General features: G+C 37.0%; 1 protein-coding gene across 2 annotated transcripts; it reads right to left on the minus strand.

Annotated features, from left to right (window-relative positions):
* Nucleotides 1–3368: 3368 nt before the first annotated feature.
* LOC132050142 (probable inactive ATP-dependent zinc metalloprotease FTSHI 5, chloroplastic) lies at nt 3369–27704 on the minus strand. Of its 2 annotated transcripts, XM_059441219.1 has the most exons (19): nt 26689–27704; nt 25650–26121; nt 24590–24790; nt 24214–24507; nt 23846–24115; nt 23433–23522; nt 23219–23350; nt 22007–22180; nt 21373–21494; nt 20049–20250; nt 19386–19514; nt 15867–16049; nt 13421–13540; nt 9969–10154; nt 9798–9872; nt 9247–9306; nt 6514–6621; nt 5085–5162; nt 3369–3880 (listed from the first exon to the last, which is right to left on the minus strand). In XM_059441219.1, exons 1-19 carry the CDS (start codon nt 27561–27563, stop codon nt 3809–3811), a joined length of 3843 nt encoding a protein of 1280 aa, XP_059297202.1. In that variant the 5' UTR covers nt 27564–27704; the 3' UTR covers nt 3369–3808. The 2 variants fall into 2 exon arrangements, with proteins under 2 accessions (XP_059297202.1, XP_059297203.1); XM_059441220.1 differs by lacking the exons at nt 3369–3880; nt 5085–5162; nt 6514–6621; ... (3 more) ...; nt 13421–13540; nt 15867–16049 and adding an exon at nt 17919–18107.
* Between the last annotated feature and the right edge of the window lie 282 nt (nt 27705–27986).

Genomic DNA, 27986 nt, shown 5'->3' on the forward strand with positions numbered 1-27986 from the left:
TAGAGGATTCAAGTTGAGTAGGACCAAGACAGAGTACATGAAGTGCAAGTTTAGTGACGAGACACATGAGGCTGGCTTGGAAGTAAGGCTGGGTACCCAGGCCATCCAAAAGAAATAAAATTTCAAGTATCTTGGGTTTATTGTACAAGGAGATGAGGATATTGACGATGATGTCACGCATCGTATTGGTGCAGGGTGGATGAAATGGAGGCTCGCTTCAGGAGTGCTGTGTGATAAGAAGGTGCCACCAAAGCTTAAAGGCAAGTTCTACAAAGTGGTAGTGAGACCGACTTTGTTGTACGGGGCGGAGTGCTGGGCAGTCAAGAACTCGCACGTCCAGAAGATGAAAGTTGCGAAAATGAGAATGTTGCGATGGATGTGTGGGCACACCAGGCGAGATAGGATTAGGAATGAAGATATCCGAGATAAGGTGGGAGTGGCATCAATGGAGGTCAAGATGCGGGAAGCGCGGCAGAGATGGTTTGGGCATGTGAAGAGGAGAGACACAGATGTCCCAGTGCGGAGGTGTGAGAGGTTAGCTATGGACGGTTTCAGAAGAGGTAGAGGTAGGCCAAAGAAGTATTGGGGAGAGGTGCTTAGACAGGACATGGCGCAGTTCCAGCTTAACGAGGACATGACCTTAGATAGGAGGCTATGGAGGACTCAGATTAGGGTAGAAGGCTAGTAGGTAGTCCCACGTATCCCGTCGTACTAGTAGTCGCAGTATTGATCTTCATTTTCTTGTCCTTTGATTCGTGCAACTATATGTTGGTCCTTATACCACAATTATCGTATTTATCTGTGGTAGCTACTGTTTCTTTTTTCTCATACTGCTTTATTATGGCTTTTTCGCTTTCGTTAGTTTCATTTTTGTATTGCTTTGAACTGTTTCTGCCTATCTGACCTTTTCTCATCATGTCTTCTCTTGAGCCGAGGGTCTTCCGGAAACAGCCTCTCTATCTTCCGAGATGGGGGTAAGGTCTGCGTACATTTTACCCTCCCCAGACCCCACACTGTGGGATTTCATTGGGTATGTTGTTCTTGTTGTATCCTTGATTAATTGGCACATCAGGAATTAGTCACTATAGTTTTTTTTTTATAAAACAAAAAATCTCCTCTCCTTTGATCCCCTTTGTTGGACCGATTGCTTTGTTGGTGACTCGATCCCACGACCCCGAGATTGTAGGTGAAGGGTGCTGATCATCTAAGCAACCCTTAATTCAACTTTTTCTAGCTATTCCATTCCTTCTTAGGTCAAACTTCCACGACTTTAATTTTGTTGTAAAAATCACTGATTGAGACCACCATTAATACAAAATCATTCCTGACAATTCCCTATAAATGCCCATGGCCAGCTCTAAGGTAAAGCTAACAAAGCAGGTGCTTTATTGGGGGCCCCATTTTTAGTAATAGTAGGTTTATAAGTTTTCTTTTAAAAAAATATTAAATACTTTTAATAGAAAAGTAATTTTTTTTATATAAAAGAAAAGGTAATTTTTTTATTGTGAATATAATTTTTTCGATTGTGAATAGCGTGTTCATTCTAATTCTTAAATCATTGACATAAACATGTAGGAAAAGTCGTAATTAAAGTATTAAAGTAATATCATTTTAAACTCCATCGATAAGAGATGTTTTATTGAAATTAGTATAAGTTAGTGAGGAACCAAAAACTAAAAGTAAAGTTAATTGTTTAGCAACATACGAACTTGAAAATTTTGAGTTTTTATTGGGTATGACTATTTGGTACGAGATATTACTTTTTGTTAATTTAGTTAGCAAAAGTTTACCGTAAAAAAAATGATTTTCTGTATGGTGGTAAAAAATTGAGATCATTAGATGACAAGAATTTTAAAATATTGCCTTAACCTTGAATGTTTTATAAAATATAGTAATTACTCACTCACTCCGATATTGAGTCTAGACTTATATCCTGAATTAAATATGTTAAGAGAAATCATACAAGTAGAAGATAATATTCTAATCAATATACTCGATCAAATAAAAAGACTTGCTTCTTTTCAAATGCTTATATTGCTTATAGAATAATGTTAATAATTTTGTAATAGTTGCCTCAACGGAAATATGTTTTTCAAAATTAGAATTGATAAAATCTTACCTAAGTTCAATAATGTCTCATAAAGATTAAATGGATTGGCTATATTACTAATTGAAAAAGAATTATTAGAATTAATTGATTATAAAAAGATTATTAATATATTTGCATCTCTAAAAACTAGAAGGATAGGCTTTAAATCAAAATATATATTAATTTATTTATTTATTAATTTAAGGCCTCCCATTAAATTATGGCTTTAGGCTCCTAATGTGCTTAAGCCACCCCAGTTAAAATACCACTTATATTCTCAATCTACTTTCAAATGAAGCTAGTGAAACTTAAATATTACGAAACCTGGCCTTTAACTAAACATGAATTCATTGAAGTGCTTATTTGTTATCTTACAATGAAGTGCTTATTTGTTATCTTACAATCAATTGCTATAAGCATTGCTCTCTTTCATTCATTGTCTAGTCAAGAATTACTTCTTGAAGGCTTAGGTGCAACTTATTCGAGAGGGGAGAGCTCTTTTCTTGCCCCAAAACCACGATATGTTGCAACGTGTGATAAATATCCTAGGGTTTGTGCTGCTAAGGTCCGTCAAGGGCCAGATTGTTGCAAAAAGCCAATGCGTAAACGTCCTTAATGATAGACTGAATTGTGGGAAATGTGGTAACAAGTGCAAATACTCTGAGGTGCTGCCAAGGTTCGTGTGTGAACATATATGTTAACAAGAAGCACCGTGGCAAGTGCAATAATGCATGCAAAAAAGGAAGTTCATGCTCTTATGGAATGTGCAACTATGCTTAGGTGATTAAACTTTCAGTGCATAGAAGTTAAAATATAATTAATTACATTTTGCCTTCATAGTAGGCTAGTAAAATGTGTTGGTTTCATGTAAGCGATTTCATTATTTGTCGTAAAGGAATTAGGTTATTTTAAGAATGCCATGTTAAAAAAAATACATTTCACATATATTTAGGAACCTAACTTTCTTTCCGGATCGTTCTAAAATAATGTCAATTTTCTTGAAGGAATGGTTGAATACATTATACTCTCTCTATTTCAATTTATGTGGAGTCCGCAATCTAAGGAGCACTTTATGGAGCACTTTATCTAAGCCAACAGACGAAAGGGGCAATAGAAAATACAGAAAAAGGTCATATTTGCCCTTTGCCCCTGTACTCTTCAGAAAAGGTTATATTTACCCTTCGTTATACTTTTTTATATATATTTGTCTCACCCGATCATCACTGCAAGAGTTGCATCTCAAGTTTGTTAAACCAACATACAGGTTACAAGATTGAAGTGAGGCAATTGCAGATCTCATTAGAAAATCAATGGGAATTTATCAGCTCAAGTAATTGTGTACAAAGCAAGGCAAAAAAATTATGACTACTAAATACAAATTTCCTAGAACAAATTAGCAAAGACATAACAAGAAAATATACAATCTCATCTGCTCATCCCAGATGAGAAGGAAAAATGGATGCAACCACTTCTCTACCTGAATCTACAAACTGCCCATACCACTCTTTACTCCAACTCCTTTTCTTACCCCTCATGAAGCAAAGCAAAAAGATAAATAAAATACAATAAAAAGAAAGAGAAAATAAATGATTAAAGAAAAAACAGAAGAGAACTACATCTTGACATCAATAAATATGCATGTGCTAAAATATCCAATCAGATTGGGGAACTGCAAGCATGAACTGATAGCCGGAAGGTGATACGTGTCGTTCTTCCAATTTAATTTGCAGCTGTTAAAAATTCCACCGAAGAAGCTTTTCCATTTTCTTGTAGGAAATTTTCTAGCACAGGCTGCACAGGTGAAAGTTGTAACTAAATTTGGCATACTCAAAAAAGGAGAAGGATTATAAGCATGCACATAGATGAAGGAAGTTCCAAGCTAAGTTTCTGAGACATCTAGATTTTATGTATACCAATCATATAAAAGCTCTTGAGGTTTGGTTTTTCACTGGGTGCAAGCTGAATTCATGATCAGCTCACAGGTATTAGAGAAATTGTGCGAACATATCCATCTATTAACAGACCAAACAATCACAAAAGCTTCAGCATGTTTCAGCGCTCAATTGATGTGCCAACTCTCAACCTTCAGCTCATCATTTGGCCTCGAAATTTGTAAATGAATTGTTTACCAATATTTTCTCATGCCTAACTCTAAAGGCTCAGAGCTTATCATCGAGCACCAAATAATGCTTTGTTGGTACCCAATATATCTCAACTTAGATTCTCCCAGCTCCCACATGACCGTAAGTTTACACTATAGTTTTCATATAAGCTGAAGATAAATGATATACAGAAAAGGGAAGCACAAATGCGGATGTCAGGTTAAAGAAGGAACGATTTTCTAGCATGGTAATCCAAATTGCAGAAAGAACAAAATTTCAGTTAGGATTAAAAGCCCTGGAGGAATCAGCTAAAGATACTTACCAGACTCTGAAAGCCTTGCACAATAATTATCAAGAATAATTTTGGCATTATTGGCAGTAACTTAGGCTTACTGAGTAGAAGATTTGTCTTTTTTCTTTGAATAAATTTCCCCCTAGGACTCGTGGAAATCCAGTAATATTTGTTGTATGCAGATCAGGAATGTCTTAAAGCTATTGTATGTCACTATCTTTTAGAGTTTAACCTATGACTTAGGATCTTAAACTAGCTAGTTTGCCTTTATTTCAATTGTGTCTCCTTTAGGTGTTATTTCACAGCGAAACAAGCATCTGGATTGCTCTACGTACACTATACGATAATTGTTCCTTGAACTACTTCTCGGGTTTATTTAGTCCTTAATAGACATTGATCAGAAGCTTAGCAGAAAACCTAGCATCATTTAACTGTTTCTTCAAGCACATCTGATGGCAATTTCTTCCGTATTCATTTAGGAAATCTAGCCAAGTCCAAAGTTCTCTTTTTGTTAGTGGTTAGGTCAGCCCAAGGTAAACTCTGTGCAGATGGTAGAATAAACTTATACATCACTTGTCCCCCGAGGATTGAGAATCAGTACCTCATTATCCGCTTTCGAAAGGAAGAATGGTTCTTGTTCACGCATCCCAGCATTATCTGCAATAATTCGCTCCAGATCCTGTAAGTTAAAGAAGAATAAAGACCATTAAAAAACACCATATAGAGAAAATCAGTAAGCAGGAATGAACACCAAATTATGAGTCATGTAACAAGATATGTTGAGGGTTGGTACTTGGGTACAGAAACTCTCAGAATGTCATTTTGAAAGACCAACGGGGTAATCCTATCCTAGTGGATACTAAAAAAATTAGTTAACAGGGAGAGCACAAAATTATGAATAATGTATGAAGATATGTTGAAGACTTGAAGGTTAGTACAGCATCACTCAGAATGTCATAGTGAAAGGACAATGTAGTAATCCTACTCTCGCATAGCCAATGAAAATGAATGTGAGCTAGAACTCCTGTTACACAATTGAGGAAGTAGTTTAGCAGGTAAATGTCGCCTCAATCTTGTAATGTAGATACTTCCCATGAATTTTTACACAACTGCTGAATTTCAAATTTTCAATGCAGAAGAAAATTGTTTGAGGAAGTTACAATTTTCAATGTACTGCATTCTTGCTTTACCAGAGACTTTTCGTTCATCTTTAATATTATTGCCTCTTTCTGGAACCACTCCTTTTTCCGGTGATTGATCAGACACTCCAGTGGCTTTGTCCTATTGCGTTATACTTCTGACAATTTTTCCAGCAACTTTTTGAGTTGATGCTCCGGAAACCTTTCCTTTACGCTATCCACCAATTCAAACTACACTAATTACATTACTATACCACTTTTTGGTGGCTCGCATTAATTCCTTTATATGCGTGCTACAAGAAGCATTTTCTTTAACTATGCAATCACTAGCAAAATTTTGGGTTAAAAATCCAGCACCGTTTATCTTTCCGTGATTGTTCACTATTTCGTGAAACTATTTGGGCGACTTGTCAACAATTTGGAGGGGCGTATTTAAAGTTGAGAGAATTACTGAAATATGTATATTTGTATAGAAACATTTTAGTGATTATATCATAGTAATTTGGAATTCCAAATCAAAGCTCCTAGCTAAGGAGTCCCTTGTATGTTGTTAACTACCAATTTCAATAAGAGAGTTATCTTCTCTTCTTCTATTTCTACAGCCATTTGTCCAGGAATTGTATGTTTAGGAATTATTAGATAATGAATCAGGCCTGGCTTTATTTAATCACTGGGGACTCGCTTAGGTGCTGTCATTTGCTAAGGGCAAAGCAAGATCACAAGAATTACATGAAAACCTTGTTCATGCAAAATAGAATGCCAAAGAAGTGCTATCCCAACAAAAAATCTTAAACTATTAAGACCCAGGGGAACCATGCAGAACTTCAGTTTATAAAGGACAAACTTTCAGAATGCAGAATTATTTTTGCAATTCCAAACACACAAGCTTACCTTTCTTGTCAAGACTTCGTACTTGAGCAGCTCGTCCACAATCTTCTCTAGCACTTGTCGATTTGTCTGAAGCATGTCTTTTGCTTTATCATAAGCCATATAGTACATCTGTACCAAAAAATCAAGGCAGGATGATTATCGGGTTAAGGAAATTGCTGCTCTATGATTATACAAGCAACATCACTTTTAAGTAACTCTATCTGCTTTCCGAGTTTCATCAGTATAGGCATATTCACCTTCGCAAAAAAAAGGTTTCAAAATTACAAATATCTTATTCAAGAACAATCAGCTTTCAGGATGCTGGTAGCAGAAATTTTTCTTTATTTCTGGCTGTTAGACCAGCAAGGCTTTGTTCTATGTTGCAACCTGATAAGATCAATCATTATTCATTCACATGTAAGTCGTGTGCCTTCAATTCTGTTAGAATCTTGTAAATATTCTAGATTTCGTAAATATAGTATATACATCCGTTGGGATCAATTAGCTTGATTTACTTCCTGTAATTATGTATTTTGATTCTCTTTCCTTAGAACATGTAAAATTTAGCTTTTAAACCCCAATAGCTTGAGGGAATAATCTAGCCGTGTTTTTCTCTCAGTAACTCTTCCTTGTTCCGTTTTCACATGGTATCATAGCCCTTGTGAGGTATTAGTCACTGTGTATCTTACTGGTGATGCCAGGAAGAAGAAAAAACATCACCACCATGTCATATACTCCAGCTACTGTCATTGCATCACTTTCCCTGAGGGTTGTACATCAACCAACACCACTAACGAGCTTGGAATCCTCCAGCGATGAGATCCCATAAAGCCCAGCCCCATCGGAGCTTCCACGCGCCCGCACCCACCGGGAAGTCTTTTAATATTCCAGGCGAGGTTACCTCATGCAGCGGCACGTGAGAGATCTTTCGACTACTTTCTGACGAGATACTTTCACCTGTGGGTTTCACTCTTCAATTTACCACCGGAGCTCTATTTCGAGAAGGCCAGAGACATTGTTCTGGCGAGAAATTTCTGGTTTTTGGTTAATTTACCCATTGTTTCTGGCACTTGAGGTCATGACAAGGTAACATTATCCCCCTGATTTGATATTTTGGTGTTGAAACTCCTCCGATTTGTCGAAAATGTCGCTTGGCTCAGATGCTTTTGTTTCTAAAACTAAAGTTTCCAGTAACTCAAACCAAGTGATTACCACAAAACCATTGGTAGATAGTGCGACTTACCTATCTTGATCCTCTTCTGTTCAATTAAAATGCAGAAGACAAGGTGTTCAAGATCACTTCAACAAGCTAAGGGTATTGAAGAGAAGGTTCGAGGAGAATGAGAAAGGATTGACACACAATTGTGTAGCCTCTTATGGAAGTCAAATGAGAAAAGATTGATGCTCAATTGTGTAGCCTCTTATGGAAGTCTATTGATTCTAAATTGATGCCCTTGTTTTGTCCATTCTAGATCTGCTTTTAAGTTTGGGAACAGGCTTGTGCTCTGTACACCAATGACATCTCTTGCTTTTATAATGTGATTTCTCAGTTGACGAAACCACCAAAACCCATCCTTCTTTCTAATATAAATAGCACAAAATATATGTAAATACATAATCATAGTAATTAATAAATAAACACAATTACATTTAGGCTATATTTTTACTCTTGCCTCTATGGTTGTAGACCTTAGTAGCTTGAGCAGGTCTAACATAGCCATAAACCTAGTCATACGCAGATAGATTCAAACATTTGGAAGAGTTGTGATCCACGATATATCATGACAGTTCTTAGTGGTAATCAAGCTGCACACCACGTCGCGATGAATGCAATATAAAGATGTTTTGAGAGAACCAAACATATCAAAATCAACTATCATTTTGTTAGAGAAGAAAAACATTGGCCGTAGATTTGTAAAACAAAATGACCAACAACAACTAACCCTCAATCCCAAACAAGTTAGGGTCGGCTATATGAATCCTCAATGATCATGTTTCTCCATTTAAATTCATCTTAGGCCAAGTGGCCAACATTGTACAACATTTTACCTCTCAAGGTAGGGGTAAGGTCTGTGAACACTCTACCCTCCCCAGACCCCACTTTGTGGGGTTACACTGGGTATGTTGTTGTTGTTGTTAGGCCAAAAATGTACAACAGACAATTGTAAAACCAAATAACCAACTGGCGAAACCAAATGATCAACTGATAAATATATTCTTCAAGTCACCTATAAGTCACCAGACTAGCTACATAAGCAACAAGCTGGATGCATTCAACAGGCATGCAACCAACCAAGGTAGAGTATTGTGAGTGTTGTACTGGGTTAAACTTCTACCTAGATAAATGTGCAAACACAATAGTGTGAGAGTGTCTTACATAGACATTTATCGAAATATCTGAACTTAAACCTTTGTTTTCACGCATCCTCCAAATCTTTTCTCTTATTTCTTATCAAAGATGTTAAGCAACCCTCCTGATCACAGGCCCAAGCACACTACGACTACTACATGTACAGTTTAGCTAAAGTCAAGCCAGATGGTGGGAGCAAAAAGAAGAGGACAAAAAGACAGTTGTTAAACCACCTGCCTCAGGATATTTGGACTTGTTACAAAGCTTAGGTACTATTTGTGGCCCACAGTTCCATTGAGGCAAGAAAAATTTGTACATAGAGTTCTCATATAACACGAAAATAATGTTTCATATCATATCAATTAAAAGGACCAGGGAGTATTACTCAATAGGCAACTTCATACCTTTTCCACTTTTGCAGCCATCTCATATTCAAAATGGTTTCCCATACTCAAAGCCGTGACCTATTCAGAGCAGCAACGCGGAAAAGAAGATAAGACAAAAATATATAAACGGGAAAAAAAAAAAAAAGAGCAAATTAGTCACGCACAAAGATACACAACGGCAGTCAGTTACTTTATGTTCGACAAATGTTTGTACAAGCACACATATCTATAAGAACTAAGTGTGAAACAACACCATTTGAGTTTCCATTTTCATATGCAAAGCATTTAGGCAACATACTTCCATGGCAGAGATGTGGTTCACTCATTAACATCAAGGTGAAATGATTTTCTGGTTTGGTTACCCCTAACTGTTTGCAGTCAAGGTTATCATAACAAACAACTTGGTGTTAGCAAGGTGACCTGTAAGATTTCATTAATATATTTGGGAAAGAGAAATGATTCATGTAAACTATGAAATATCTATAGTGAAGATTCAAAGAGCAAATATGTTTGAATAAAATAAAAGATCATGCGGTCAAGTATAAGATTGGGAAAATAAAGGTAAATACCGAATTGCCATGATGGTAAATTGTAGGACTATCATCAGGGCCCCAACCATATTGAATCACCATCCTTGTAGCTATCTGTCACAAAATACTATGAATTATTAGGTCCTAGTATCCACAGCAGCATACATGAGAGAATTACAGTTCAAGAGGGCCAGAAGAGTCTTGTACAACCTCTTGAGCCTGCTGCAGCTCTGAAGAAGATAGAATGTTTTCTTCCCCAAATGGAAGCAATAGCTGGGCCGCAACATAAGAACCAAAGCAAAAAACTAGTCTCTTTTCAAGATATGATCTTGATTCAACATTCCCACTGATAGAACCTTCATTTTTAGCCTTTGTGATCTTTGTACACCCAATTCCCTGAAATGAGCAGGCCAAAACTTTGTAAAAGTCAACATCTTCCAGAACAGACCAAGCACACAATCCAATGAGGCAATCTTACACAGATTGAAGTACGAATGTTAGTTGCAAACCTATGAGAAATCACCAAAAAACATCGGGTAAAATCCATAAGGAGTTGGTGGGAGTGTCAGCGTACACCTCACCAAACCTTATGGCAGACGGATCAAACCACAGGGGCAGAAAAGGATTATTCCTTGAAAAGCTGCAGGAGTATAACGCGGATAGATCAACCCCCAGAAGAGGGTTTCAGTACTGAATATGCTCTCTCGCAATGATAAAAAGAAAGTACATAAACGTTACGTTCACACAATTTTTACATGCATCCTTTTTAGTTCATTAATCTATCACAACTCTCACTCTATATTCATCCAAACTAGTAAACCAATTATTGAAACTCACATGTATGGAAAACGTTGGATTAACAGATGATTCCAAGACCAAGTACGAAAACATCAAGGTATACTCCTTCCGCCCCGTTGATGTTGACAGTGTTTTGACTGTGCATGTAATTCAAGAATTAAAGAAAGACTTTTGAAATTTGTGTTCTAAGCAATTCATAGACATTTATGTGGCTATAAATAATCTCATCAAGAGTAAAATGGAAAGTTTAAAGCTAAATTGTTCTCAATATAGAAAGGTGTCATTCTTTTTAGGACATACTCACCCCGTTTCAATTTATGTGATGTAGCTTGATTGGCAAAGAGTTTTAAGGGGGAAAAGGACTTTTGAAACTTGTGGTCTTAAACAAGCCACAATATTTGTGTGGCTATAAGACATTTGAAACTTGTGATCTCTAACATTCCATAACATTTGTGTCGGTATAAAAGCTTCTCATTACGGGTAGAATGGGTAAATGAAAAGTTTAAAGCTAAATTGTTCTCAATATAGAAAGGTGTCATTCTTTTTAGGACATACTCACCCCGTTTCAATTTATGTGATGTAGCTTGATTGGCAAAGAGTTTTAAGGGGAAAAAGGACTTTTGAAACTTGTGGTCTTAAACAAGCCACAATATTTGTGTGGCTATAAGACATTTGAAGGTAGAATGGGTAAATGAAAAGTTTAAAGTTAAATAGTTTCCAAATATAGAAATGTGTCATTTTTTTTAAAAACAAACTTATAAGGAAAGTGTATCATCTATATTGAACCAGAGGGGGTAATAAAAAGGAGTGTGTGTGTGACATAAAATGGGCAGAGGGAGTATTATGTACCTTAAAGAAAAGCACAACATAAGAATATATTCACCCAACTAAAAGGCTCAAGGATTACTTCTTGATGCAAAGGAGAAAATAAAAATAAAATATAAAATAAGAGAAATGTACAGAAGACTAGAAATCTCTATTCCCTTTTCCTTCTGTTTTTGGTGGCAGAAGTTAAGAGAATAAAATTCTCTGGAAGTGATACGGCAGCTAGGGGTGTAGGTATTGAGTAGTAAACAAATGAACTTACCATTTTTTTTCTTTTTTTGACAAAATAAATAATTTTATTAAGGTTGGGAGAAGAAAATGCATGTATACAAGAAGTATACAAAAAAGCAGAGAACATACTCTTTGTAAGAGCTTAGCACTACTTCTAATGCACTATTCTGATGAAAGAAACCATCTTCAGGTAATGAAGAAATATTGCAGTAATTATTACATGTGTCGATGATATTTTTCTTATCACTAGAATCACCAGGTATTGATAATTGATACTTCTCTCCATCCCATTTCATGTGAAGGTGTTAGTATTTGGGAATCAAAACACTTTTTCTTTGACTAGAAATTAGCTATGTTGACGTGTAGTACTTGTCGTGTAGTTTTCAAATATGTAATTTTTACTTTAAAATGTTCCAAAAGAAAAAATTTGTAGAACAAACAATAAAAAGGTTGGCCACAATAACAGAAACTGAAATCCTTATATTTGCCTATAACAGTAATCGAGTGCTGATCGATAACTTATTTTCTTTTTGTGACACATGGGCCCCATTTGTCTACATTTAATGGAGGTTTTAATCTAAATCGTTCAGACCTCAGACATTAAGTGCTTTTTTTTAATTTAATTTAACCACTTAATGGGTCAAAATAAATCTAAATCATTCATATCTTGAACATGGTCTTAATAATATTAAGAGGCTATTCAGTTAGAGAGTTCTCCAGAAATGACTTTTCACCTCCATTGTGTCCATAATCACCACGAACTACCACTACACACTCACCACTGTCAGCCACCACCATTACCACCAACCATCTCAGCAATCAAACTACTACCACCGCCACCAACTTTCACCATCACAGACACCACTACTGCCTACCACTACCATCGCCGCCAGCCACTTGCTCGGACTTGGGTGCAGTGGCCGCTACGGGTGTGGATCCAGAGTTCGGATCCTTCATGATCCAAAGTTTGAGATTCAGGGGTACGGATCTAGGTACGTATACGGGTGTGGGGATTAGGCTAAAAATAATTCAAATATCTACAAATAGAGTTATAAGTCTAATTATGAGACATTATGTGGAAAACTAACAATGTATCCCGAGAAGAAAATATTGATTAAGAGGAGAATCCCAGGAGATAAAAGGAAAATAACTTACACAGAAATTTCTATATACAAGGTATTTCATTGTCTTCAATCTCACCTTACTTTTGTTTTGACTACAGAAATTATTGTATCCGTCCCGAATTTGTCTGTCGATTTTGGTCAAAGTACCCAAAATTGGTTGACCAAATCCGGTATGGATCCACACCCACACCCATGTCGTGTCGACATGGGTGCAGCACCGAAGGTGAAGAGTCCAAGCAACTTAGCTACCAGCAACCACCTCTAACAGCACAAACACCTCCAACCACCACACTAGTAGTCCTGCCGAACAATCACTACCACCAAAAACCACCGCCATAAAACGTAATATTTTGTGGATATACTATCTAAATTATTTTATTTGAAATTTGTATTTATTAACTTTTTAAATAAAGATAAATTATAAACATTTAATATTGAGAAGACAGTCTTAATTATTCAGTATTCAGATTTAAAAAACATCTAAATATTTAGATGTGCTCTTAATAAAAACAAACGCCACCTTAATGTGACACTTACTCTGTAGAACCATCACTTCTCTCATAGATTAATAACATCGGCTCAATAAGTTTCTCTTGCTTTCTCTTTTAAGGAAAAAATAAAGATATAACTACAATCACACTTATCATAACAAGCAGCTTCTAAAGAAGAAACAGAATAAAGTACCTCCCAAGAGAAAGGCTCAAGCCACAGATTATCCACAACATCGAAGTTTGGTAGAAGAAGAGCAATTAAACTTCGACCTGCAGCCCAAACAGCATGTGGAAACTTTGTTTCCATTGTCCACTACAAAAAAATTAAATGTACAGTCAATTATGTTGCGTCACACATGAAGAGATATAAAAATGTTTCCAGTATAGGCAGTTCTAGTTGACTATTAGCTAAAGATAACTCCTCTCTAGAAGTTCTAGAGTTGGTTAATCTTTTTCTCCAGTAGTTTAACAAAGTTGCTGAACTACTAACAGCGAGACTGAAGAATCCACTTGAACTCCCTGGTGCTTGCATTGCTTTTATTGATGAGAAGCAGATTCCTGATGCAGTTTTAAACTTTTAATTGCTAATGAGCTAACTGCTTTGAGAGAATTGAAGGGAAGTGCTGGTGTTATTATGCTGGCTAGACTTGGAAAAGGGTATGATCACACCCATGGAGTACATTAATTGGAAAATGGGTTTACTAGATATCTTTGGAAGCTCTAGGGGTTTTGATAGTGATGATCCACTATCATTTATGCCTTCCACTTTATGATGGGAGGCAGACTGCTAGATAAAGCAGCAGAGGGTGGATATCTAAAGGGGCTCCAACCAGAATATGGACAGGCTACCAATAGCTCACCTCCTCAAATATGAAACCTTACTTATTGTGTGATGCTGTTGAAAATGAACAGATAAAGAGTATATTGCTGGTAGCAAGCAGTCTTGAGGCTGGTTAACCTAAGAAGACTGACATCATCCAAGTGTGAAAGCGCAGTTTATCAATCGGTTAAGCAAATCCAACAGTTTAAGCTGAGTTAAGCCCCACCTATCTATTTTGATCTTCCTGTTGGTGCTGCCTCAAAGATGTTTAGGCTTGAAATCCATTACTTCATAAGCTTAAGAATAAATGGACTTTTGGCAGAAAAAAGTATTAGTCTAAAGGAGGTAAAACAGTTACTATTTTACAAGCACCTTATCTTGTTTTACCTACCTACTACATGTCCCTTTCTGTATTCTTGCTTCACTGGCAAAAGAATTAATCAGCTCTAGAGTTTCAGAAAGATGGAAAATTTTGGTTGCTTTAAAGGTGATCGACTAAGAAGGTTATGATCATTTCTCAAATCTTTCTAAGTTTTTGTATTCAGTATATACCCTGCAAAGTGCCTACGGAATTCATCAACAGGTGATTCAAGCAGTGTTCAACAACCTTTTCTTGATAGTCATAATTCTATTGATGTAATGGAGAAACCCCAGTGTACAAAACAATAGAGGACCTAGAGAAAATCTGATTATATTATATAGAGATGGAGGAGATATGGGAATTAAAACGCATAGTGTTTGGTCTCTCATGTTGTTACAATGTCCATTATGATTGACCAAATCGAGGGAAAAAGATTTAATTGGTGTTTGAAGGAAAAGAGAATTCTGCATTTCTTTTTCTTTTTCTTTTTTTGATGACGAGAATTCTGCATTTCTTAATGAGATGACTAATTTTATTTTTTATTTTTTATTTTTTTGATAAGGAAACGAGATGACTAATGTTTTGTACATATTTTGGAGCGCAGACGATATTCCTTCAAGTAGAGAGATTCACTAGCTCTTTTAGAGCTTCAATTAAATCACCTGTGAAAAACAGCGTCTGTTGATGTTCACAGATCAATAAGACAAGATCATGTGCATCATAAAGAGCAGAAAATTGACAATCTTCCAATATAGAGGTGGAGAGTTCTCAAAGTCACATGTACCAGCACAGGAATCTCAGTTCTTTGCACCGTTAAAACTCTTTTTGGATACTGCTGGAGCAAACAGCTGCTCGTGCTGGAAAGTGAAGGGATTGGCGAGCAAGGGGGTAGCACTGGAGAAAATGAAATAGCTCCACATGTACTCATGCATGGGAATTATGGAGCGAGTGGAAGATTTCTCCTTCCACCTTCCGAAAATTATCTCTTCCTTTCCTTGTATTTCTAATTTTCATCAATTTCCCGGGATACTGCGTCCTTGCAGACGATTCATTACAAGATGCTCGTTTTTTAGAGGCTTCTCTACTTGTTACATTCTAATCATCAGCTTACGTGATTAGAAGGAAACCGAGAATCCTACAAAAATAATTCCAGGAGAAATGCCCTAATGATATAGAAAAGACAAAAAGATAATGATGGAAAAAGTTGTCCTATTATGATCAAGGGAAAGGTTTCATTTTTGTTTCATTTCCTATTACATCAAGAGGAACAATCATCAATAACAAAAAAAATTCTGATCTAAAACTGCTAGTACATATAGACCTAAAGGCAATAAACAGGAAGCGTAAGTATAACTTTACTACTAGATGGGGTCAAGAAAATACAGTAGCGTACAGGATGTTTAATCATTCATCAAATAATGCATACTGACAACGGAAATCAAAAATGAGAATGCTTACATCGAGAGGAGGATTTAGCAGTTCAATTCCATTGCTTATTTGACCATAAGGCTCCATTAGATCAACAACATTTTCTAAATCTTCTTTCGTCAATGTCAATCCAAGATGATTCACCAGCATTCGGCTAAATTGCTTTACAGCTTTGGTCTTCCTTAACCATTTCGGGACAAGGCTGCTGCATGTCTGCAGAACAGCAAACCAATTATCCTTTTGAGAAAAATGGCTAGTTCTTTTTGTACAAAGAGAATCTCAGCAGTGACGCTTAAACATTGAGAGATGTTATGGAGTATAAAAAAAAATGGCTAGTTCTTTTTGTACATAGAGAATCTTAGCAGTGACGCTTAAGCATGGAGAGATGTTATGGAGCATACACATAACAATAGAAGAAAACAAATGTATTGAAAGCAGCCCAAGGAAGCTGAACATGGTAAAACTCTACTTCTTACAAAGAAACTTCATCAAGTTCAGCTTCCGAATCCTCTGCAAATATCTCAATGTGTCAATCTCAATGTCTTGATTTCATCATCATAAGATTGGTTTTAAGAGATCCAGGAACTGTTTTAAAAAAAATATTGGTTTTTAAGAGATTTGTTCCCATGAAGTTCAGGACTTTGATGTATATCATCACTAGAATGATGATGTCATGGATGTGCCCTTTGATCATGTTCTTAAAGTTCTCAGAATCTACAAATTCATGTCCAGTCTAGAAATGAGTAACAAGATATATGGTCATCTCATTTTCTCCCTTTTCTATTTTCTCTTAGTAGACATGAGACTACTAGGCAGCTGGAGCCAATTCTAATGACAGGCTTTATAGCTTAGATAAGTGAGAATGCTACTACCACAACCTTTATAGACACCATCTGATATTCATTCCAAGATGTAAAAAGCCCAATTACTCTTCACACTTTTAGAATAATTATTCACTGGAGATAATGTGTCAACAAGAAGTTCAAGCCCCACTATATTTGCAGCATTCTTCATAGTATGTGCAAAGAGCTGAGCTACTCATGAAAATGAACAACGGATAACAGTATAGATGAAGAGCGCATCTCAAATTATGGGGAGTGAACATTAAAACAAAAAGTGAAGCTTGTCTAGCGGAATGTGTGCTAAAATATGGAGGCGATGCTCCATAACCATATCCTAAATGTCATGGTTACCAAAAAACGTTAGGGTAGATTACATATTTTCGTAAATCAGTCCAATAGCTGCAACATTTGTAAATTTTGCTAGTCAAAACTATTCAAGAGTACATATAATGTCGTGAGTTAGAAACGATAGGCAACTGCAACCTATGCAACGCACACCCTGAAGCAAGATGGAGCCATTACTTTTTCAAGCAATGAATCAAAGCATAATGTGTTTCTATACAGCCTTGGATATACTGGTCCTCTAAACTATGTATTTCATGTTATTAGGATAGAAAACAGATGCTCAAAATTTGTCAAGTTTATTCTCTTTTACTGGTTAGACTCGGACAAACAATAAGTGTATGCATTTTGTTCCGGAGTTCCAATCGAATGAAATATTTGCATAATGCCAACAATCATCTTTCATGACTTAACTACCGTACCCAATATACCCTCACAGCTTATTTCAGGATACTGTTAGCTATCTCATATTAGAAAGTTCTTTCACTACGTACTATTTTATTTCATGTCAAAATATATTTACTTCCTCAAAATGGAAAATCATGTTCTCTCTACTTCTGGATCCCTTCACATTAAATGATAGCTTAATTATCTGAAGATCCAATCAAAATGGCTGAATTAATACTGATCTAATAAAAATGGCAGAACCAACACTACTGGATTCAGCCGGTTCACTAATAAAAATGGGTCAGACTGCTAACAACTACTCCTCGTTTCAGTTTATGTGAACCCATTTGATTGGGCACGGAGTTTAAGAAAGAAGAGAAAACTTTTAAACTTGTGGTGTTAAATGAGTCACATATACTTTGTGTGGCTAACTGGCTATAAATCATTGCATAAAGGTAAATTGTTTCCACATAGAAAGGGGTCATTCTTTTTGGCACGGACTAATGAGAAAAAAGGTTCACATAAATTAAAACGGAGGGAGTATAAAAACTGCCTGGCCAGAACACTTTAAACCGAAGCGGAATGAGAAAGGCCGCGGACAGGCTTTGAATGCTGCAACCACTGGAGAACTCCATGAGAGAGCTGCCTGAAGCTCGAGAAAGCAGGAAACTTCGGAAAAACACGAAAGGGGGACAAAACCCTAGAGAAAGGACAAACAACTTTGTGTCATTTCTGAAGCCACAGACCTTTAAGTTGCCTGAAGCTCAAAATAAAACTTCGAAAAAACAAGAAATTGAAAGGGAAAGAAGGGCAACGAACCCCTAAGGAAAGGTTGTAAGACCCTGGATTTTTCTTCCTTGAGGCTACAACCTAGGCAGCAAGCTCCTAATGTGTTTGCTGGAAACTTAGAGCTTCAAGGACAGCCTTTTTGCGATCAAGTAAAACTATTTTCATTCATAAACATGGCCAAGAAACTGGCTGCATATGAGGGTATATCCAAAGTCAGGAATTTACAGAATATGATTCTCTACAAACTCCACCCAACTTTCTATACAACAAGGAACTCTATGGGTGCACCAAAATAAAATAAGCCATTGGAGGTTACTCCTCAATTAAGAATAACTCGGTTCTATTCCCTCGAAAGCTCTCCTATTTCTCTCTCTCCAGACAACCCACATTAATGCAAGTGGAACCAAATTCCAAGCCCTGCGTCTTCTCCTCCTTCTCCCGCTCTTCCAACTGAACATCAAGTCTTTCACTGTTTTTGGCATTACCCATGGGGTTCCAAACCTCTAGTAGCAAGCTAGGTGAAAAAGCACACCTTCTTCGGCACCTTTTGAATCCATATAGCATTACATGGAAAAGCATTCTCCTCCCTAGTCAAAAGTTTCTAATAAAAAGACTTAAAAGAGAACACTCCATTATTCCCCAATCTCCACCACCATGCATCTTGATTCTCATCCGGAGTGACTTGCCTATGTAAAAGAGCGAGAGAGAGAGAGAGAGAGAGTTTTGTTGATAAATAGTGGGTGCACTGAGGGAGGGGTCATTACAAGGCTTGAGACTGTCAGGGACTTGTTAAAATTGATCAAGGAAGAAAAGAATGGGAGAAGAACTGCAGAGGACAATACTAATCAATAGGAACGGGTATCTCGTATAAACGTTGTCCTAAATAAGCATGGTAAGGAGTAACTAGCGAATTTAATATGCCCTTGTTACATAAGGAGTAATTCACAAACTGTATCGCCATGCAAAGAAAACTATGTCAAACAAAATGCCATGGAGGGATTATGGGAGAAGTTATACTAAAACATGCAGCGGACTAACATTTGACTCTCCCAAAGTGAAAAAGATAAATCCTAATTATAGAAGCATAACAAACAATAGTGAAAGAGGAAATGTGCACAGATACATATGCTGAAAGGAGCTTGAAGTACATGCTGATACAGTCTAGCATTTTAGAATCGGCAGTAATTACCGCAAACCAGCTGCAGTAGGTCATAAGCTCATCTATGTCCAGGAATTTGCTTCTAAAGGCACTACCTTCCAAGGCCACGGGCACAAGTTTTAGTTCACTTGGCCGCAAAAGAGCTGTTTTCTCTGCAACCTGTTAGGCAAAAGTAGCAGTTTGTAGAAAGATCAGAACTAAATTTGACAAAGCTCTTCTGCGCTGCATTTAACATATAACAACAATAATTTCTAAAACAGTTGAGAACTGCAGAAGAAAGCTAAGCATAACCAACATAAGATTTGCAAAGAAACACTAAATTGTGACACTGTAATATGTAATAAAAGATTATGAAGAACTATCAATGTAGGTTTAAATTGTTGCTGCTGGCACATTTCTACGAAATCTTAAATCATTTCTAGTTCAGGTAATCAGCAATCCAAGTCAACAGAACTTAGTATACACAAGAAACTAATCATCCCCCTGCATGATCTAGGTTGATTATCTTTCCCCATAAGATCAATAAACTTCTCAAATTAGTAAAGTGATGTCTAAGAACTGCTTTCAGAGTTAAGTAGCCTGAGCTTCTCTTCAGTTCAATAAACTTGAAGAGCTATATGAACCTCTGACAAAAATGAGAACTGGTGAGCTCAAGAAGAGTTGAGTCCGCAGATGAAAGACCAAATATCGCACCTTGCTCCAATTTACAAAATCTATAAGCTCTTCATCCATAGTTCCTTTTGCAGCTATCCTAAGTATCTTTTCTCTTTCTGCTTGAGTAGGCCGCTGAAGACGGAATATCCTATCCATCCGACCAGGACGCTGCAAGGCCTCATCAATTTGCTTGAGATTTCTAGTAGTAGCCATCAAGACCACCCCTTCCTGTTTTTCAAACCTGCCACATAAGATGGTATGAAAGAACAGTAAGAAACTAAACACGAAGATGCAATTATTTCAGTCAACTTAGATTATCCTTTGCCCAATAACAAGTTCTCCCTCCGTCCCAATATATATGACACTCTTTCCTTGTTAGTTACTCCCAAAAAAAAAAAAGATACCTTTCTATATTTAGCAACAATTTAACTATAAAATTCCCATTTTACCCTTAATGAAGTGATCTATAGCCAAAAAAAAAATTCTTTTGACTTGTTTTAGACCACAAGATTCAAAAGTCTTTCTTTCTTTCTTAAAGTTCGTGCCCATTCAAACACCCCCATATAAATTGGGACGGAGGGAGTAAAAATGTCCCAAAGTATGTCCTAGTTACAGTTCATAATATGCGAAAATCCTTTAGAAGAACAAGATCCAGCACAAAACTGAGGTCCTTGCTTGCAATATAAACATTTTTGATATGTTATCTAAAAACTATTACTCCCGCCATCCCAATTTATGTGGGGGCGTTTGACTGAGCACGGAGCGTAAGAAATAAGGGAAGAATTTTGACATTTGTGGTCTAAAACAAGCCATAGGTATCTCATTAAGGGTAAAATGAGAAGTTTAAGGCTAGTTTATTTCTAAATAAGGAAGAATGACATTCTTTTTGTGGGGCGGACTACAAAAGAAAGTATGACACATAATTTTGGACTGAGAGTACTACCATAAAAGAGGAGATCAAAATTTATTTGTTCTAAGCAAAATCAAGTGTTACAAATTTATTTCCTGCTGGTATAAACAAATTGTCATTCCTTAAATCACTGTTAAAGAAATGGAACTTGGACCTAACTCAACTCCACATGCTAGCTCAGGAGGTGAGGATTGTCCAAGATCATATACGGATACAGATTTTGCCTCCCCACACTGATGTGGGACTTAAACACTCCACCTCATCCCAGATCCTCATATCAGCCTACCTTCTCCTTTTCCACATCAAAAGCAGACACAACTATTATAGAAGATGAGTTGGGTAACTCAACAATAGCTATACAAGGCCATTTGCCTGATGAATGATTTACATAAAGATGATGCTTGTCTGTTCTGCAATATCTAAACTTGTTAAAAAGCATGAGAACACACTTACCCGTCAAGTTCCACCAAAAGTTGATTGATGAAGGCTTCATGATCCTGCTTTTTAGTGTGGATAAATTTCCCTCTGACTCCAGCAAAGAGGTCAAAATCCTCCACGAATATGATTACAGGAGCCTGAACAGGATAATGAAGTAAGCAGATATAACTACAGAAAACAGCTCTCAAGAATGCACCAGATGTGTTCCTTGACATGACACTCTATGCTACTCCTCCAGTGTTGTTGACTTCTCCTCAAATTATTTGTGAAAGACTTGGTCAGTCAAGAAAAAAATCATAGTATTAAGCCACAAGAAAATTTAACAGGTAAGTGTTTGCAAACTTTCTTATGTCACTCTTGCATAAGTTAATTACAAGTTGCAGTCCAAGATAAGCAAGTCCTACTGGTTTCCTTTCCACAAAAACATGCGCGCAAACAAACCAATTAACTTTTGTCAGTTTGTGCAAAGAGAAATGTGTCTTTATCCGTTATCCATGCTGTATCAGCAGCCAATTCCAACAAGGCCCTTTTCTTTTCTGTGTTTTACTATAAATCTTAGAATAATGACAAGAAGATGCAGATGGACATCACAACAAGGTATTGGAATTGTAAGGAGAGGCAATACAATACACAACGAAACCAGACTGACCAGATCACGTGCTGTTTGAAACAGTTCTCTAACATTCGATGCACTTTGTCCAACCCACAAACCAGCCTCTAACTGCTGGGCTTTAACTTCAACAAGAGGCACCTTAGCTTCTGCTGCAATTGCCAGAGCTAGGGTTGTCTTTCCAGTTCCTCTCTCCCCCACAATAAGAACTCCCTGTCATATCACACATGAAATCGAACTTAGTGCAAGCATGAAGCATCATTTAGCTCTAACATATGCTGTGGATACGCACCTATACTCACCCATGCACACACAAACAGTGCTGCACTGTTTGTTTTTCTTATTCTTTTTTGGATTGGGATGATGCGCTGGTAATTATATCAACACATTCCACGATGTATATGGTGTAATGGTGGTAACCTTTTACAAGAACAATTGTTAATCGTACAGTAGATTGGCCATATATTACAAAGAATGTTCATTATGGTACCAACAATGTTCACTTTACTGATTTCATGGAAGGTTATTAACATAGGACATGACTGCGCACACATTGCATTATGACTATATGTTCTTAACCAAGCCTTTCCAAGTTGGTGCGGTTTATACTCCTTTCACCATTAGGCAGATGCTGAATCTAGTTGCACCAGTATCAGAGATAAAGCTCATCTAAAGATAAAACTAACACAATACATGAGCACTTAAACGGATCAACTGGAGTCTAAAGGTGATATATTCGAGATCTAGATCAATTTGCAGCTAACTTGATGTCAAGCTAGCACAAAAACTTTGACTCTGCACATAGAAAGCCACTGAACTTAACTGAATACACAAATTGACTTCAAGATACAGCAAGAACCCCTCTTATAGGACCAGACAGATTATGATTATTGTTGAGTGGGCCATAACCTTCATTTTAAGCATCAGAATGCATTACACCAGAAAATTGTTTCTCCATCAACATCATTCTTTCTCACAGTTTCACCGTTTATTGGACTTAGCTCGGCATAAGATACTTGAACAAGCATATGACTGAATTCTTCATAGAAAGCGAAGGCCCTTAATATATTAATCTATGCATGTCTAACTGTCAAGTTGTTGGTACATACTGGAAGTGCCTTTTTAATTAGTCACAAAGATCTATACATAAATGCAGTAGTAAGGACGTAAACCTCTTGAGATGAAGCAAATACACCCCTATCTTAAACTAAGAAATTCTGCTTCAATCAAACATCACTTGCAGTAACATACCCGAGGGGCACGAGCTCCCATTTCTTGAAAAGCTCGAGGGTTTTGCAGAAATGCCACGACCTCATTAATTTCTTCTCTCATAGATTCAATGCTTGCAAAGTCCTTCAAACGTATAGGGGGATTCTTCACCCTCTGTGAAACAGAGCAAAAGAAAATTATCACCAAAAGTAAATATACCAAGGCATTATCATGGTTAAAGAACAAAAGCGCAAACCTTCATCTGATCAAAAGCCGTACTGATTGGATCAACACCAGCTTTCTTCTTTTGCTTTATTCTCCTCGTCCTAAATCTAAAATATGCTCTCTGCAGCAAAGTATAACAATTATTTTGCATAAACTTGACATACTTGAAATCATTGCAAGAAGTAACAATTACTTATAAGCTGTTATCTAGCCATGATTCATGCACAAACATAAAAGTCGACCACATTCAATCCTTCAAGGAAATTGTCCTTGGACAAAATTGCCCTGAATTGTAAAACCTTTTGCAGAAAAGCAAAGATATGAGCTAGACTAGACTACCATTGATCAAGACGTTCTTGATATACCAGTTTATGAGCTAGACTCCCAGAAACATACAATTGTCCAGACACTAGACATATAACTGAGTCAACGAGGTAACTATACCACTCTCTGCAGCTTCCGTAAGTTGGGATTTCTCCTTAAAGGTCCATACCCAAGAAGTCGTGGAATTTTCCTCCTCATAAAGTGTATCACATGATACAATACATAGCCATATGCTGCAGCTCTAATCAAAAACCAGAGATACCACTGCAATCCGTCTCTTTTTCTTGATCTGAAACTCAGTTCAGCCTCAGATTGCCACTTCAAGTACCACGTTGAGGCAACAGATTGATCGAAATACTCTGGCCAAGCCATACCCAGCCGCATCCTCACCTACACCACAACAGCAAGAGACTGCTCTGAAAACACAGTTAAAAAACGAGGAAGATTAAACAATAAACCAGGGTCAAGTCGCAAGCTATGATAAATACCCCATAAGGGATGACAAATTCCACAGTAGGGAAAACAATCATCATCATAACGTCATCATTTATGTTTCTGACTTTCTCCAAAATCCAGTCTCTTCCACGTGAAACAATTTTAAGAGACCACAATCCATTTAGACATTGATGACTCAGTCTTGTGACCAAGAAAAACTGCTGACGGAAGTCCAGCTCTGAGAAGGGAATCCACATCAGCTGAACCACAGTTGGGATACCTGAAGCAAGCATTCTCAGGTACAAGGCATCAAAACCTCCAAAATCTTCATAAATCAATTCGTATTCCTGAAATAAAAATGACAAGATTAAAAATCAATGATAAATTTACATCAGAAAGAGAAATCACTGTGCAGATAGAGCATAACACCTTGATATCAACAAAATATTCTTTGTCATCCCCCTTCAACATAACATACATGGCAGCCCAGTCATGTCTGATTCTAGCACTCTTGAGAAGCTTCTTGGAAACAGCATAAGGAACAGCCACAGGATCCATCTCCCACCTATTCCTTTCTTCATTATACCATGATTTTGCCACCACTCTATCCCGATCCAGGAGGATTCTTTCCTATAATAAGAATTTGGAAGTCATTATAAAACAGATCCCACCATCGATAGGGGATGGTATCTTGCACTGTGAAAAGCAATGGCATCAATGTAGGCAAATATAGTTCTCAAATAGAACCAAAAGATTAGGGAAGCAAACTTCCAGCTATAAATCACGAAATAACTGATGACATCAATTACAACTTGCAAAACCCTATATTGATCTCGAGGCTCAAAAGCTCCACAAAAAACTAGAAAATCTATTTTCATTCTCTAATTAACAGAAGTCCAGAACTTGGCTTCCCTTTTCCCCTTTTGAGAAGTCTCAGGATAGAGTACCTTTAATTAATACGACCAATCTGGTAATGGAATTTGTTGGGACAAAGATAGAAGGAGCCAGCAACTTGTAATTGCCTGTAAGGTAATACCTGGACCACCTATTAGCTCAAAAATTCTATGATTAACTACTACCTCTTTCCATAACCACCAGCACTAAAAATATCACGAGCAGGTCATTCAAAATGCTTGAAATGTAATAGCAAGTAGGTTGCTAAATCCAACCTGTCATCCTACCTAACAGGCACCTATTTATCCATGAGACCACAACCCCACAATCTATAATGTACAAACCCCTCACTCAATGCAGAGTCTTTAACTTCTAGATCACAAAATTGATGGCCTAAACAGATACAAAGTAACAAAGTAGCTCTTACTACAAAGGAAAAGAGAACCTATAGCGATGAGCAACAAGGGAATTCCAAGATGATCAATTTAATGAGAAATGATCAAACTGCCGATAGTAATAGAAAGGTAAAAGTGGAAGTGGATGATTGCACTAACTAGCATAAGCAGGAAGAACTAAACAATTCAGCAAAAACTACCTGTTTTTCAGCCAGATATTTTTTACCATGCTCAACATTCTCCAGCAAATCCCTCTTGAGGTCTGCTTTAGCCTCCTCACGCCATTTCTTCCAACCATGATGCAAATGGAGGCTAACGGCCTTTGGGACTACAACCTCCTTTTTTCCAAACATCCACTTTAATTCAATCTCAGGAAAACCCTTGACAACTTCATCCACTGGTGTGTTTACAACAAAACGTTTTTCATCGCCATATCTCTTCATTTTTTTCTTAATACGACTCTCGAGATTTCGTTGCATCTCTCTGGAGTCCTTAAGTGCTTGTTCTATTCGCTGACCGAACACCATAGAGTCTTGATCAAAAAGGAGTATCTTGTCTTCATCTTCCAAAACATTGGGTAGAACTATCTGCTCCAACAAATTTCTTTGAGCAGTTTGCAGTTCTTCTTTTATCTCAGATCTAGAAAGCTTGGTGAGAGAACTTTTGGGCACACTGCAGACGCACACAAGTATATAGAGCAACGTAAATGATCGGGAAAATATAGTTCACAAACAATATCCAATAGTAAGTTTTGTTACAATTAGTATTAAACAAAACTAACCTCATCTAAGAACAAAAGGGTATCTACAGCCTACAAGAATAACATGCTAAATGTCAATTATCTAGTCACCAGCATAAAGTAGATTAGCTGACCAAGGAACAAGTACGATTAGCGATGGAACTAAATTCTAGGTAATCTAACAGTGAACTAAGCATTAAAATGTCTAGATAACGTATTCCTGGAATATACCAAAGCAATTTACAAGGTTAAATCCTAAAAAGAAAAGACAAACAATCAGTTCACAATAGAGCCAAATGTTTTAGGTTCCAACTATATTAGCACGTGCAAGGGGGCAGTTACGTACAAAAATAATAAAGCTCAATGCCAAATTCATGTCAATATCCGGTCGTTTAGATTAACAGGAGCACAGCTGTTTTGCTACCATTACACTATTATACATTAAAAAAAAAAAAAAAAAAAAACATGTATTCACTACTAAAATTCTGATATTGCCTTACCTCTCGAGGCTTTGCAGCCTCATTTTCCTCAAAAACTCCTTAACCAAGATTTCACACTCCCTCTCAATAGCTGCAAGTTCCCTCACACCAATACTCAATGCAAGTGTTTCTCTCCTCATAATCTCATCATCTATCTCCCCGATCCTCTCCCACACCCCGTTATACTCCTCATCACACCGTCTCACTTCCTCGTCCAATTTCGCAACTTTTTCCTTCACTTCTCCATCTTTCTCCTTACCCTTACCCTTACCCTTCTTCAATAAACTCTCCTCCTCCTCCTTAATCTTCAACACTACATCAATTAACTCCTCCGAACGCTTAACTAACGCCTTCTTTTCGCCCCTTAACACTCTTAATTCCGAATAAAGACCCTTCATAATCTCTTCTTGCAACTCATTCCGCTTCAAGTTCACATCTTTTAGCTTTTCCTCCACATACTCCACATCCTCTTTACCACATTTCACCTCTTCTATCGCCTTAATCAACTCTGATACCGTATCCAACAATCTCTTAGTACAATGTGAGTATAAATGTTCCTTTACTTTACCTTTCTTTCCTTTCTTTATCACCTCAACCGCCACGGGCGGCGGGGCAGCAATAGCAGCAGGGAATTGAAACCCCAAAAAGGGGCAAAACCCAAAAGCAATAGAGAATAATGTGTACACTATAGGCTTTAAAATGGGATTTTGGTGATTATAACTAAGTAGGGTTGTGTCTTTTTTGGTGATACAACATTTTAGGTGTCTAAATGGGGCTGAAGTAATGGGAATTTGGAGAGGAAAATTGGGTTTATGTTGTTTTGTGGAATGGTTATGGGGATTCAAGAATGGATTTTGAAGAGTGAAGAATGAAGTAGAAGTAGTGGAAGCATACATAATTAATTGGATTATGGTGTGTTAAGTAGTCATGAAATTGGTGAGAATGTTGAAGAGCAAAGAGTGTATAGTAGGATAAGAACTATGTTTGGGGTTTTAACAGAAAACCCAGGAAAAAAAAACCCCGCGACAGAGCAAAGGTGTAAGAGCCCGTTTGGATTGGCTTATAAGTTGCTTATAAGTTGTTTTTACTTTTTTTTTAATATTTTTCTTTAAATTTAAAGTGTTTATATTTTTGTCTTAAAATGTTTTTAAAAAAATAATTAAAATTTGACTTAGCTTATCTAAAGCAAGCTAAAAAAATAAGTTAGACTACTTACTTATTTTTTTTTATAAACTCGCAAAACAAAGCTTATGTGCACAAGCTCATCCAAACAGGCTCTAAGCCCAGAGAAAAGCCAACGTTGAGATATATATATATAT

This window comes from Lycium ferocissimum, chromosome 3, assembly GCF_029784015.1.
Source record: "Lycium ferocissimum isolate CSIRO_LF1 chromosome 3, AGI_CSIRO_Lferr_CH_V1, whole genome shotgun sequence".
Classification (NCBI taxonomy): Eukaryota; Viridiplantae; Streptophyta; class Magnoliopsida; order Solanales; family Solanaceae; genus Lycium; species Lycium ferocissimum.

Bases quoted from the DNA above. Each gene is read 5' to 3' on its own strand.
- LOC132050142 (XM_059441219.1), bottom strand. From the start codon at position 27,563: ATGTATGCTTCCACTACTTCTACTTCATTCTTCACTCTTCAAAATCCA. The intron at 21,495-22,006 runs GTCAGTCTGGTT...TATCCTGTTCAG, and splicing joins TTCAAACAGCACGTGATCTG to GCTCCTGTAATCATATTCGT. The intron at 6,622-9,246 runs GTATGAAGTTGC...TTTTTGGTACAG, and splicing joins TGGCTGCAAAAGTGGAAAAG to ATGTACTATATGGCTTATGA.